Source organism: Meleagris gallopavo, chromosome 16 (assembly GCF_000146605.3).
Source record: "Meleagris gallopavo isolate NT-WF06-2002-E0010 breed Aviagen turkey brand Nicholas breeding stock chromosome 16, Turkey_5.1, whole genome shotgun sequence".
In the NCBI taxonomy this organism is placed as follows: domain Eukaryota; kingdom Metazoa; phylum Chordata; class Aves; order Galliformes; family Phasianidae; genus Meleagris; species Meleagris gallopavo.
This window is the reverse complement of record NC_015026.2, coordinates 9,650,101-9,665,143: the sequence shown is the minus strand read 5'-3', so window position 1 is coordinate 9,665,143 and position 15,043 is coordinate 9,650,101. Positions and strand designations below refer to the sequence as shown.

Below are 15,043 nucleotides of genomic sequence, written 5' to 3'. Positions count from 1 at the left end.
ATCTCTTTCACAGTTATCCTCCCCTGTCAGAAGCAGCAGTGGTACCAGTGATGACTAGCACATTTGATGCCTGGGCAATCTCTGCGATAACAGAAGTGACACAGCATGTGATAAGCAACACAAGTGAGCCTGACGACTATTCTGGGATGGAGCCCACTCAGCAATTTGAAAGTGCAACATGGGGAGACAATCAGGCACTCTTCAGCTGACTTTCCTCTTCTTCCACGTCGGATAACAATGGCAGTAAAATGACTTTTCAAATCACACAGAATATAGTTTGTGCAAGAAAATGAGTGAGGACAGACAAAAGCTATATTCCACAATATTATGGTTTGCTGAGCAGTTTTGGCAAAAGCGGAATTGTTTTACTTACCCTCTGCCACCTGGCTTCTCTTGGAAAATGGCAGAGAGCAAGTAGGAAATTGGGCAGAGATAAAAGATGCTGCAGTGCTTTTCTGTCATTTTCCCATGAATATGTATGATTTTAGGTCTTTCTTACCCTGGACGGGAGCCAAAGGCTCATAGACTACTCGATAACCCTGCAGGACTCCATTTGCTGCTGTCGGCTCGCCCCAAGACACATTGAGTGTCGTGGAAGTGATTTCAGAGAACGCCAAGAAGCTGGGAGCACTGGGTGCTGAAAGGATTACAAATGGATTGAATTGCAGCAGGCGTAGTCAATCTGATATACATATATATTATAAAACACTGCGTTTTTTTGTCCGGTCTAAATCTAAAGGAGACAAAGTAAGAATGGGATTTATGAATTGTATCAAAATTTCCAGTAATCAATCAAAAGCACAGACTGTCTCCCTTAAGAAAAGCAGCTACTCTGCTGCAAAACTGGGTCTCAGCAGCAAGCAAGGAGACACAACAGAAGGAGAAGACTCCCACAGGAACACTAAGTTTGGCCTTTGCTCTCCATCTTGCCGCTGACTATCAGAAAGCTTGCAGTGTTTTACTGTTTGCTCTCCCCCCATCATGATTAGTGGAGATGCACTGCAGAGGCTGAGGTTTCTCAAGCTAACTCCCTCACAAGAGCAGGGCTGAAGACAGCAGGGCACTAAGAGAGCACGCAGCCCCAGAGCTCATGTGCTCCCTGTGGCAGCCACTGCCCTCATGTAGCTCAGTCTGATGGCAGGGCTTCAACATGAGGGGCTGCACAAAGCATCCCTCTTCTCTCACAGGACTGCTCGGGAATTTCTAGGCGCTGCTAACAAGTTCAGATTTTCAGATGTGATAGCAGAGGCCCCAAAGAGACCCCCGGAGTTGCATCCTGGATCGACCTGCAAAGGGGTTGGTCGTTCTGACCATCCGTTCCAGCTCCAGCTCTCTGCTCCCCTTCCCACATGGTTGCGTTTTTTGATCCTTTCCCCCCAACCAACACAACATAACGACCCAGCTGAAAGTTAACTCTAAACAGCAGTGCCCTCCTGCATGCCCCACACTCCCTCATTGGCTACCAGCAACCACCAGACCTGTGCTTTGAGGTGGTCACATACCAGCCTGGTGTGTCCTGCCCGCCGAGGGTCTGCTCCTGGGGCCGTCCCCTGCTGCATTGAAGGCAGAGATGCAGACCAAGTACTGCATGTGGCTGGTCAGGTTTTTGAGGCGGACTGTTGTCTCAGGGAGGAAAAGGACCTTCACTTTCTCCGTGTCATTCTGGACGTCGCTCTCCCAGTAATAAATCTGTTGGAAACAGTGAGATTTTTTAGCATCTAGCTCCCAAACATCCCAGCATTGCAGCCGTACAGATCAGCAGGATGGAGCAGCCTTGCTCTGGACTCTCTGGTAAATGGCAGCTTTCACCTTTCTCCATGTGCCCAATCTTTTCTTTTTCTTTGGCAAATTACACCGAGTCCAGTGGCTGTGCAGTTGAGTACATCATTCAAAAATAAAGCACAGGCTGAAGAATATGGTCTGATGACAGCAGATCTGAGCTGCCAGAAACTCTGCGAGGAGAGGTCAGTCTTTTAATTCTCCCTGAAATGCTAGCCTATCAGCACTGGCACCGTGATATGACGCTCCCATCATTCACTTCCCTGTGCACACAACTGTGCCACCATTTGTGTTCAAAGGACAGACAAGGAAATGCCTTTCTGAAGAGGGAATGAAGATTTTCCCTGAAGTTCCTTGCATTACCCTTCTCTGTTCTCCCTTGCACAATTTTTATCCTGATCCCATAAAATTAGGATTGGGGAAGACGATTCCAAGAGAGAAGTGGTGCCAGCCCTACTTATTGGACAGGCCTGGCAGTGTGTGCATTACAACAAGCCAAAGCAAGCCAGAAAATGGAGAGAATGAGCCAAGGCAAGACTCTACCTTGGCTCTACAAGGCAAGCTGTTAGAGCCATCTATATACATAGAAAAGAAAAAGAACATGAATTGATATATAAGGTTGCTTGCTACTGCCAAGAAGGGATGCCAGATTATTCACATTGGCTTGACTTTTCTTCACTTATGGGTCTAAATTCATGGAGAGAGGCAGAGCCAGACGCTGAAGACAAGCCAAGCTCCAGTGTTTGTAGACTTGCCCATTTCCACTCTCCGAGGGTCCTTTCTCATGCTGGAGAAGCTAAACAACATGCCTCTGCAACGTGCTTGTCTCATATAAACCAAATGCAATTAATGCTATGATTTAATTTTGTTAAAGTTAGGGAAATGAAATAATTCTGAAATCTCACCTGGCTTGAGCTTCTAGTTTGGAGAAAGTTCTGCTTTTCCTAATGGCTTTGGAACAGTTGATACATGGAAAACTCGGTTAGCTTACTCCAGTACATTCCTTGCCCCTAGCTTTTTTGTGCTGGTTGCTTTTTGGAGCAGATAAGTTGCCCGCACAAGCGTAGCTGCCTCCCTGTCTGCATGCTCTCTCTCCCCATGCTTTCCTTTCCCTTTCCCTGCAAATAGCAATGTGCTTTTCCCTTTCTTCTCTCTTCTCCCCATCTCATTTCTTTTGATTTTGGAACGCACAGCCATTTCCATACTGCAGGCTGAATACTGCCTTAATTTGCCTTGTGCAGTGAGGGCAGCTGTAGTTGGAGAGCCATCTCACAAGTAATAGAAAAGCCACGCAAGACAAATGAAACTAGGAGAGAAATAGAAGCATTGCCTTGTAGCCTTGTATGTTCCCATTTTGGCTGTCGGCAGGAGGTGGGTCCCAGGTGAGCTCCAGCTGGCTTGCAGAAAGGGAGTTTACTTGGATGTTCTGTGGGGCCATCGCTGGTGCTGGAGAGAAAGGAAGACAGAAGAATTAATAGTGACAAGCAGAACTAGTTCATATCCAGGCTGCAATTTTCCATTTGTGGAAGGGCCGAGGACAGACTGTTTATGCCGTGAGTCAGCTCACAGAGCCAGCCCTGGAGGTATCCGTATCGCTGGGAAGTCTCAGGTATAAAGCAAGAGCATGCAGAGACTGAGAAGCTCCTGAGCCTCCAGAGGTGATGTTCTGTGTCACACAGACCGGGTTAGACATTGAATAAACTCAATCCTGTCAGCAGCTTTGGGAAATAAAAGAGAATTTTTTCTTTATTCTGTAGTAATGTTTCAGGCTTGCCTTTGTCAGCAACATGGTGCTCCTGAGCAACCCGTCTTGAAAGCAGCTGTGGGGAGCAGCACAGCCCCCTGCCCCAGCAGCACAGCTCCCTGCCCCACCAGTCCGGCCTTTGGACTCAGTGGCACATCTTTGTATCAGCCCCTTTCCAAGGACCAAGGCCAAGGTATCACCCCATATCTAGCTGGGTACCAATCAATCTGCCTCACATTTTCTGTACGACAAAATGGCTTAGCTTGCTACTCATTAACTCTGATCTCGTATCACACACATACACATAGCAGACACCTTAGGCTCCTGATGGCACTTCTTTGCATCGTGCTCTGCAAGAAAATCAATCTTTGGCTTCCTTCAAGTATACCTGGGTCACACCAGCTCTCCCTTCTGTCGGGATGCAACATGGTGCTGGTGGATTTTCTTAGCCAAACAGCACGTGTTCTATTTACAGAAGAGATGCCCAAGCGCATCCTGTTCCAACTCCAGAAGTAGGAAGGGAAAGGCAGGGCAAAGGGCACGCTTCTCCACAGCCTTCACCCTGACTCTGAGAAAGCAGCCTCTTTTCTCTCTGCCCGTGTATGGGCCATAAATAGAAGTGATAAAACATTCACCACTCGAGTAAGATAGGCCCAGTTATCTGTTCCTCTGGAGACTTCCTTCTTTAGAGAATGACCTTCATAAGTCACACTTTTCTACCAATACTCCCTCCCCCCAGAGTTATAAAATAAAATAGTAATTAACACCCACTCAGCCTGACACCAACTATTTATTTTGTTCTAACTGTGTGGTTTCCATATTATCACTGCCCACCCTGCCGTTAATGGAAATGTTAATAACCACCGCCAGGTTGTTGTGACAGATGCTTGGGCTCATTATCAGAAATTCTTATTTACCGCTCCATTAAACGACAGAATCGCACAAAAAAAAACAATTCAATCAAAACTAACTGGAGGAATTTTAACAGCCACATTAATAATCCAAAACATAAATAAAGTTAATGTCTTTTGCATGTTTGCCACTGGCAACTCTATTGCAAAATTATTGCTGTACAATTAAAATGTGAAAGGTAAAATTGTAAATAGCCGTTATCTGGGGTGAAAACTGTTTGTTTCTTACACCTTTTGTCTCCTTTTTGGCCGTGCATGGCAAACGCAGGGGGTGGTGATGACCAACTGTACAGCACAGCAGCCACACACTGGCCGGTTGCAGGGGTGCTGCTGCCTGATGCTGCTGTAGCACCTCTGCTCTCCAGGGCACTGCCTGCACTCAACACAGCACAGTGCTGCTCTGCCAAGGGCCCCTCCAAGCATCTCAGGGCTTTGAGACCTTCACTCTGATGCACACATCAGAGCAGTGGGGCCAAAGCGATCGCACAGAACAAACCTGGAAATACATCTCAGGGATTTGCAGATGATGACATGCTCAGAGAAACGGGAATATGTACAATCACAGAAGAAAACGGATTGCTTTAGCAGTGTATTTTCTCTTCTGGGTAGTGACAGTACTGGCTGTCTTGAGCTGACAGCTTCAAAGTGCTCTCAGCACTGAGGTCTGAAGTGATGACTGCAATAGCATTTTTCTTTGGATCCTATGTGCCAGCCTGGAACAATTGCTGCTTCCGAGCTGTGACCATTAGAAGAGTTGGTGTGTGCAGCCTCCTGCCACAAAAAACACCATCTTTTCCTCAAATCCTTTATATAGAGCATGTCTAAGAAACACAGTGGTTAAAAAGTGCCAGTGATCACTCTCCACTGACACCCGCACTGCTGGAGCTGCACTTTTGCTGGCGCGGAGGTGGAAAATTTGATGGGAGGGGAAAAATAAAAAATGATAGACTGCGTGAAAAAGGCATTTCAGCACCTCAGAGCCTCAACGAGATGCAAATTGTGTTTGGTTTTGTGCCCCGTGAGTCTGTCCCTCTGTTCAACTTTCAAAGGCTGACGTGCACAGGTTGGCAGTGAGGGACAGCAGCACTGTGATGCTCACGCTGGCTGTGGCTCTGAGCACACAGCACACGTTCCCACATGGGTAAAATGCAATGCTTTAAACAAAACGAAACACAACCCTGAAGAGTTTACCTGCTTGGAACCCTGAGCCATTTGCCAAACGTGTGGACAGCACATGCCAATAAAATAAATGCATTTCAAATGCGAATTCAAAAGCCTTTTACCTTCTAGGAATGCGGTTTGAGATTACTGAGCTCTGATTTTATTTTTTCATGGCTGTTGAAACCACTAATATATAAAAGCAAGGTTAAAGCCGCATACCTCACACTGCTTCAGGTGTTAGTGACATTATCAGCTGCAGCAGGAGTGACACGGAGCCCGGAGGGCCCAAATTCAGGTCTTGGCAGGTGGAAAGCATTTCACTTTCCCTGAAAAAATGCATGTATTCATGAAGTCTAATTCCCTGCATGTATCCCGCTTTGTTATCTCACGCAGATATTTGCAAACATTTCTTTTCTTATCTGATCTCAATTCACCTTTAAGATTGTCTCCTTGACAGTCTCTCAGTCAAAAAGGAAGGAGAAAAGCCTGAGCGGGTTGTGCAGTAATTAGTGAAAGTAATAACAACAGCAACAACAACTATGGGCTGGAATGATGGCAGGTTGTGTAAAGACGATGAATCTATCTGAGAATGGAATGAGAGAGAGTAAAACTGAGTGTGTGGATAAAGTTACACATCCAAATCCACATTTAAATATATCACTGTCCTCATTTCTCAGTGGAACTGAGTGCCTCTGCTCGCTCTGCAGACAATTTGAGCTTGCAAATGCTTATAACCTTTAAAGAGAAGGTGCTTGAAATCCCCAGTGGCTCTGCACCAATCTCCACGCTCTGCTGAAGGTTCACCTTAGTTTTTCTGCTGTTTGCCTGGGATATTTGCTCTCTGGGCTGTGTGACACCGAGAGCTTTTCATCAATATGAAAGTACTATTCCTTTTCTTAGTGACTGTCGCCACGATGCTCTGTAGCACAGGTAGGCTACAAATCCCTGTGATTCATCAGGTAAACCTAATAGCTGTTTTCTATGAAGCATTTCTTGCTGCTCTTACAGCTGCTCAGATTTCTGGCTAGTGAAAGGTTTCTCCTCTACCGACTTTCTAATTATTTCTATAAATGCCAATATTATGTTGGGGAATTCGTAGACAAGTCTGGGACATGATGTCCCTGGTACTCATGCCATTTAAACATAAAAAAACTACAACCATGGAGAAAAATGCAGTTAAAGAGACCAAAGATTTTCTGTGCATCCTCTTGATCCTACAGTCCCAAACAATCCCAAGCAAATTCCTCTTCTGTAAAGACCTCTGATCCTTTTCTATCTAGCAAGCTTTTTCCCTCCAGTTCATCAAAGCGTGTTTTTGTGAATGCGCCTGCCTTTATTCCCTGGTAATCAATATATTTGCATTTTGGTGTTAGCACCCAGAGGCCAGAATCTCATTGCACAATGTGTTGTATAAACACAGAACAAAGAGACAGCTCCAGGCCTAAAAGCCTCTAAACGGTATTTCTGCACACTGTAATGGAGGGTTGGCTGCAGCATGTTCTAGCACAGCAGATGTAATCTTATCTACCTTCTCTCTGCAACAAGAGGGAAGACAGAGCAATATTCAGTGCAGCATATGCTCACAGTTAAGGCACGCACATGCAGAACCTCCCAGGTTTACACACAGGTTCCTGGCACACACAGCCCTGGAAAATTGAGCTGGAAAGGACTGGAGAAGGCTCAGACAATCCAGGTTCCCATGTCACGTTGGGCTCAGCTCTGCTGTCCAGATGTCTGTGTGATCCTGGCCACTGACCCCTTTCCAAATTCCACTGCAATCCCTGCTGCATGGGTTCTGTCCTGGCAGCAGGACACAAAGCATCCCTCCTTCTCCCTTTGCAGAGGTGAGCAACTGTTACCCGGAGCATTAAAAGCCAGACACAAGAAAACAAACAGAAGGCCACAAGATAAAATATCAGAGACTGGTTAGCACAATGGGAAATGCCAAACACAAGAGATTTTCTCACAGTCTGGACTTAAAGAAGAAAGGCGAGGATGGTCTCTCCCAACAAAACGAACAAAGTGGTGAATTTGCAGATGTTTGCAGTTATTCCTTCCACCAAGGAAAAGCAGTGTGAGAGAAAAGGCATTCAGTGCTTATTGGCCATTTTCTTACAGTGCCTGTGAAGGAAAGGTGGGAGCAGGAATGCTTCCTCTGTGCAGCAGTGCTCCGTGCCATCAGGAATGCTGTGTGAGCTATGCTGATTAGCTCAATAACAATTACTTAATTGTGCTTCAAAAACAGCAACTGAAGCTGCTTTCCGCTGTGACAAGGCAGTACAAGCTATATTTAGAACGTAAAAGATGTTTCCCACCAATTTCTGGCTGTTTTAAGCAAGGCTGCATTTTGTGATGAAAGTACACACATTTTTTTTCCGAGGGCTGCACGTTGTGGGGCTGCTCAGATGTATTTCAGAAGCAGTAAGATGGGCAGATCTACATTCAAAAGCATGCATACTGACACCCTTAATTCTCCAATACAGCCCTGTTTGCTGTCATTGGACCTCTCCTACCCAGGCACCAAAACTCAGCACTCTGCCTCTTACCAGCTTGGATACCCTGCTATGTGACAAGAGTCTGAGGAAAGGAGCAATCTGGTCTCTTCTACCTTGGAGAAGCCCAACCTCTATGGGAGAATGGCTGGAAACAGTCTGGCTCCAGTAGGGAGTAACCCTTTCTTCAGGGTGTGGAATTACACACTGTTTTACAAGACTGCATAGATCAGAGTCAGAGAAATGGGAACATTTCCTAGTGTATCGTGGACCAGTGGAAGCTGATATAAGACCAACCTTAAAAAACAACTTTCTCACCCTTGTGGAAGCTGATGGAAGGGGGATTCTAATTGTAGCCAAAATGAAAGATAAACAGACAAATGTACCTCGGTGGAAAAGAAGGGATAGACACCGCATCACATTTTTAAGGGTATTAAGGTCATGAAAAACTGTAAATAAAAGCAGATGCTATTGAAACCCAATGGTAACATGCCCAGGTTCTCTGCTTAGTGCTGGGCAGCTTTCCAGTATTGTCTAGGTGTATTCTCACCTTCTGGAGAGGTACAGAGAGGGATGCTGGTGGCTAAAAGAAGAGAGATCACATTCACCACACGTACTGGAAAAAAAACATTGAAATGAAACAAAGACATGGATAAAAGAAATGGATACTCATGGACCCAGACTAGAGGAGGTGATCTGCCAATGCCATTTTTTCAAACCAAGGAGGCAATCATGTTCTGAGGAAATCTCTATGGATATGACTTATTCATGAAGAACCTTTATAAACTGGCAAGTGAATCAAGCAGAAGTAATTCTCATCCTCTCCTTCACCAGTGCAATGGTGAAAACACTAATGCTATGATTACCAATCTTTTAACATGGAGATCAAGCTTTCCAAACAAGCCATGTGCAATCCAGGATGTTCCTGAGGCAGATACAACCTGATGTAAAGAAGTTAGAGTGCTCACATTACAATGCCTAAACGACGGTGGATGTCACAAAATAGTACTGTGAAATAGAACCTGTAAACAAGTTACATATTTTGAACCTGAAGGCTGCAGTTTGATTTAGCTAATAAAAGCCTAAAATAGGCTATCACATTGCATACTGAGATTATCCATCATGAGGCTGAGAACACCTGACCCAGAAGTAAAGCTCTTACAAAACTGCAAGACTGCTTCTGGAAAGGGCATACAGGTGGTTAAAGCAGGGAGGGGAAAATAATAAAACAGGCTTTTGTTCTGTATTTCTTCTGAATCAACAAGGATCTGCTCACACACAGGCAGCCAGCAGGGACGGACCCATGAGCAGGAGCAGCATGAGCTGCACAAACACACAGGTATGAACCTACAGCTGGAATCCTTTCTCCATTACAAGGTAAATTAGGGATAGTTCCACTAAAGCTAGTGGAGCTAACTCAGCTGAGGCTTTATGAGCGAGAGCAGCATCAGCTCTGACGAGTGCAGGATTCATTCCCAGGAGTAACACATGAGGTGGTGAAGAGCTGAAGTGTTTGATAGCAGCCCAGCTCCTCTTTCACCTGCAGCAGGAGTGGGAGCAGCACTGCATGAGCAAGTAATGCTCTCAGTTTTCAAGAAGTCTGTCCAGGAGAGGGGCAACATTACCTGCTTCAGACCACCTCCCTGGGCCCCCTGATTCCCAAGAGCCCTCCTCCGTTTTCAGGTACATTCCTCTCATTATAACGTATTAATCCCATGTGTTAATATCATAATACCGTAAGTTCATGGCAGCAGACAAAAGCACCCTCTTAATATTCACTAACAGCAAGACCTTCTGAAGCCTAATAAGCACCAACAACTCCTTATCCTCCACTAACGTCATTAGAGCGTATCGAATAATTAGGGTGAATCTTCACCAGGTTTCCTTATACCAAATACAAATACAAACTGTACCACAAAAAGCCAATCTGAGCAGGTGAGATCTGCCGCTGAGATAACCTCTCACTGCGGTTTTTGAAGTAAGCTGGGCAGTTGACCCCCACGAGAGTTTAATTTAGGATTACAGATTGCAGAGCTCAGGCAACCCCAGGGAGACCCTGCAAGACTGTGATCTCATGGTCCTGGGGAGTGAGAGTCTAAATTTACATCTATGCTTTGGAGTGAAAGTTTTCTCCTCGCTTATTTTGCAGTTATAGTGCCTGTGAATTCATTTCTGCTGTCTGTTCTATGCTGCTGACATCTGGATTGCTGTGGCCATCGTGTTTTAGAATTATTGCTAATTCATACTAAAAATTGCAACTTTTTATGCTTTCCATCCACAACAGGCAACCTGAAACACCTCCAGTGCCATGATTGACGACGGGTACAGCAAACAGATGTCAGAAAAGAAAACCAACTGTGTTTCTCCACAGTTGGCTTCACAGCAAAGCTGAGCAGAGGAGGCAACGCCACAGGAACTGAGACCTGTAAAGAAAAGCCTATGACATTTTGCTCACATATCCCAGGATGAAGAAAAACAAGCAGAGCAGGACTGTGCAATTAGAAAGAGCACAGATTTGGCTGCAAATATCCTTTAGTCAAAAATACTCCAGCTCCAGCCTGCTTGAATGTAAGTTATCAACCTGGGGCTTCCCCACTTCCTTACCAGGGCGATTTATGGTCCATTTTACTTTACTACTGATGGCTCATGTTTTCGAAAGGAAGGTTAATTTCTTTGCTTTTAATGGAGTAGCTCTGCTGCTAGCGCAGTCAGGCTTTGCATACACGATCAGGCTTTCCATCCCTCTGCCCTCTGTGCAGGGATGCCCCCACACCAAGCTCTTCACGGGCCATGGAACACTGCAGCAGAACCACCAGCCGCCCATTTGTCCTACCACTCCCACTGCTGCTTGCACCAACTGCAGAACAAAGGCGAGAGTCCAGATGGTGAAGCTGAGAATGGATGGTTGTCTGTCTCAGGCTATGGTCAGTGCTGAAAATCGACATGAAATTGTTGGGGTTTGAGACAAAAGTTCATCATTTGGGCAAAACATCGCATGACAATGGCAGTCCCACACCACCCACAACAGTAAGAGCAGTGGAAGAGGTAAGGAAGCTCAGATGATCAACATCTGATTTTAGTTTTTGCTTGGACGGAAACATCTTTCCTACACTGAGATGTGATAAAAAGAGGCAATTAAACCAGGGCTAAGCAGGAGCTGATGCACTGTATAAAGCATTGTGCTGTACCAAAGGCTGCTTATGACCAATATTAACAACTTAATGAGCTGTTAATGAGGCGCACATTCAGCTTTTACTTGCAGCATGAAAACATTGCAAATCATTTTAGGGAGCTTCTGGATAGTCAATGGAGAATTAAAGATGTCAAATAAGCCCATCAAATCTATGTCTCAATCTGGACACTGCTTTCCAATGCATTCGCTTAAAATTCCTTTTCCTCCATGGCAGAATAACTTGCTTTGACAGCAGTACGGCTCTCACTTAGACTTTGCTTCTTTCTGCCTTGACATTAGATTTCAGTCTCCAGAGAGCTGCAGGGATGTCTTTTTGACATGTTGACATTAAGGACACTTCTTCCACAGACTCACACTGGCACAGTTACTTTCTGTTTTACCATTATAAGATCAGCTACTGAGCTAAGTTACCACATTTGGAAGTTTAATTATGAAACCTTTGTGCTCATCTATAAACAAATTAAGAACTTAAAATTACCCTTTGAAAATAATCAGTTGGAATAGGAAAGGGAGCTCAGGTCTATCCAGAAAATTCATGTCCATAATTCCCCAGCAGTGCAGCTCCACCAGTAACAAGCAACGACTAATGCTCTAATGTAGGCACACTTTAGTTTGTTATTTTTTACTGTTCTGTCATAGCCCTGCAGGATTAGATAATGCGACTGAGTGCTATCTATACTGCTATTACCACCAGTGGAGCTGAATTGATGGGAACAGCAAATCCACACTGGACTTGCTGCAATCAAGCCCCACATGGAAACCATGTATAAAGTGAGTCTGGAGTTTAAAATCCACCTTGAAATGGTGATGTGGTCTACTCAGTGGCTCTCTGAAAGGGAGTGCTGTTGGGACACATGGGATGTAGCCATAATGGCTTACAGCAGTGCAAGAGAAGCCAAAAAGAGGCTTATTTTCTGTTTGGAGTGGGAAAGGTCTCTTCATTTTTTTTTTTTTTCACCCCATCATCTTCCTATAGTTTTCCTTCCTCGCTCTGCTCTGACTTTACTCTGGTTTTTTTTCAGTATATGTTTGGTGAACTTGGCTTGGATCTTTAACTCCAAGCTCAGTGGAGAACTCATGTCTTAAGGAGAAGGGCACTGGGGACAGGACAAAAACCCAGCATCACGCCCAGAGTAGGGCATTCCTGTTTATTGCAACAGCTCAGCAGATTCTTTACATTGAAGTTAAGGGAAAAAAGAAAATCTATGTTTGAAACAGCCAGCCATCCCCCAAAAGCGGCCTTTTGCTGATGTTTAGAAGAGTCAACCACTGAAAAGTAAATATTTTAATGTATCACAGGTGTAATGCTGTTAAGATGCCATGGGAGGTCAACCCCTTTATTTAAAGTGGGAGAAAATGAAGCCTATGATTTATTGTACTAGTTTCCCTTGCCTTCCTCCCTCCCCTTTTGTTTATCAAGGGAAGATGCCGTCCCTCGGCTGACAGGTTTTAGACTACTGCAGTGCGAAATGGCCACAACAATCCTTCTCTGCCCTTCTCCAGTGGGGGCTGGGATGGAAATGCCCACCCAGCTCTTCCAGCCGTGCCAGCAGCGACACACAGCTATCTGCATAGGCACAGCCAGCCACGGAGGGACAGGGCACGTGTGTCCCAGACAGATAGGAGAAAACAGCCAAAGGGCCGCAGCAGTCTGATTGAGGCTGCCAGCTTGAATGTGTTGAAATGTTGTCATTCCTCTTGTAGGTTGTTAACAAGGAGGCACGGGGGACTTCTCTGCGCAGCATCTTCTCAGCTCCATTGCGGGCAGAGAAGGAGAAACAGTTCCATGCTACAGGAAAGGGGGGCCCGAGGTAGTGCTGAGGGTCTCCCTTCTCCACAAAGCAACCTACAACAGGGAGGTGAGGTTACACATATAGCGAGCACATAAAACCCGCAGAAAGAAACAAAAACACTCAAAGACAAAGCAGCCTTGTTCCGACGGCCTTCCCCAGCATTAGCAGGAGAGACAGAAAGGCACTGCCTGAACACAACCAACCAGCTTGGAAGTGACATGAATTCTTTGCTAGAAGCAGCTCACAAAAGGACGTTGGTCACTGCTTCCCTGTGAGGCTTGCCTCTCCTTAGCATGGCTCCTATTTTGTCTTCTCTTTCTCAATTCAAAATCACTACTTTTGGTCTTGGAGCTTTCCAGATAGTTTCTGCTCCTTGACTGTTAAAACACTGGCAGCTCCAAGCACAACTACAGGGCTGAGCCTCCATCCTTGCTCCAGGTGTGGCTGTACAAAACTAACTTTGGGAGCTCCAGGAACAGCTGTGGAGCTGTGGGCAGATGGAAATAATTGTGATAACAGCAGGAAGAGGAATATTCGCTTTGGCCTCTGTGAGCTCTGCACCAAGGCATAAATTCAAGTATTTGTATAGGATAAGAGAAGAGAAGCTCAACTCTCTGTCACAGCCCTGCCCCCTTCTAAGCTGAGGTTTCACTCTGATGAAAGCGAGATGTGCATGAAACCTGCTTTCCTGAAAGACGATGTTAGCAACCACAGCAGCTTTTCAGTGGAGGACTTCTAAGGAGTGGATCTCTGTCTGCCAGTGTTTTGTTCCTTCCCCTTCCCTTTGCAGAATGGGCTCTGAGAGATCATTATTAAAGAGAACAACAACAACAACAAACCAGCCTCATCAGTTCCTGTGAATTCTGAAGGTCACCAATGCCACCGTCAGTTATAATGACACACATCACTCCCTCTTCAGACAAATGGACTTACAACCTATTTAAAGGCAAGTGTCTCTCAGAGCACTTCACCCCTTCTGCTACCTCCTCTCTATACACACACGCTCTCCTCCAGCAGCAGCTGCTGGAAGAAATTATGAATTCCATTATTTTTCATCCAGAACAGCTTTGCAGTATATGAGAAAAGCACTGGATGCTGCAGGCTCGTTAGCACAGGATTTGTATTGCCACCACCCATTTTATTCACCAGCCCAAATTAAGTGAAGCATGCTTGCCCCAAACCTGTGCTTTCTGTTTAATTAAAATGCAGGTGGTGGACTACCCTGAACTCCAGAGCCCACGGCACAATCAGACAGCGACAGCGACCCAGTAGAATAATGCTCTTGATGTAGGGGCTGCTCTAACAGAACCTTAATTTCAGTCAAGCAGAACAGCACCTCTGGTAGCAGCTGCATTTAGGGCCAGGATGATGATCAGCACAGCTTCTTTCTGCCTTCCCAATCAAAGCCGGAGTCCCTGACAGCTGAACTGCTCAATGAATTAACCAGGCGAGAAGGACTTGCTGAGGGGCTGCAGCTCCCTTCTCATTGCTGCAAGTGGTAACTTTCAATTTTTTTTTTTAATTATTATTTTTATTTTGCTGTTTGTCAGGAGATGCACATGGTTCTCTAATGAGCAGGGCAGCCAGATTTAAACAGGCAATGTTCCACGGATCTCCTCCACATAGGAGAGGGATGCAGGGGCTCAAGGCAGGTGAGGGAAGTGCTGGCTCCACTCAGACTAATCAGTACAGGATAGGGATGGTTTATTCTCCACACCAGAGAAGTCTGCAAACATGCAGACATAAAAGCTTTACTGGGCTGTTTCAGTGGATGGGACAAAACTGGCCCTACGAGAAAAAAGTTTTGCTCCACCTTCTACAAAAAATGCCAACCAAACCAAACCCAAATCTGCCTGCATCCATCCCCTTAAGTCACCTGGCATATCAACCGTGTTACTTGTGCCAGGAATCTCTACTTGTCCTTGACCCAAGCCCATGAGAGCTGGACACCTGGGATGCTGCCTTGGGTA

At 45.5% G+C, this 15,043-nt stretch overlaps 1 protein-coding gene across 1 annotated transcript in view; it reads right to left on the bottom strand.

Moving 5' to 3' along the window:
• Positions 1 to 15,043, bottom strand: part of LOC104913498 (protein sidekick-1) — a 57,479-nt gene that overhangs the window by 22,656 nt on the left and 19,780 nt on the right. The window contains exons 10-12 of the mRNA XM_031555791.1: positions 3,110 to 3,225; positions 1,503 to 1,689; positions 500 to 637 (exon numbers count right to left, since the gene is read on the bottom strand). Of these exons, the coding sequence (XP_031411651.1) occupies positions 500 to 637; positions 1,503 to 1,689; positions 3,110 to 3,225 (441 nt within the window). The remainder of the gene's footprint in view (positions 1 to 499; positions 638 to 1,502; positions 1,690 to 3,109; positions 3,226 to 15,043) is intronic.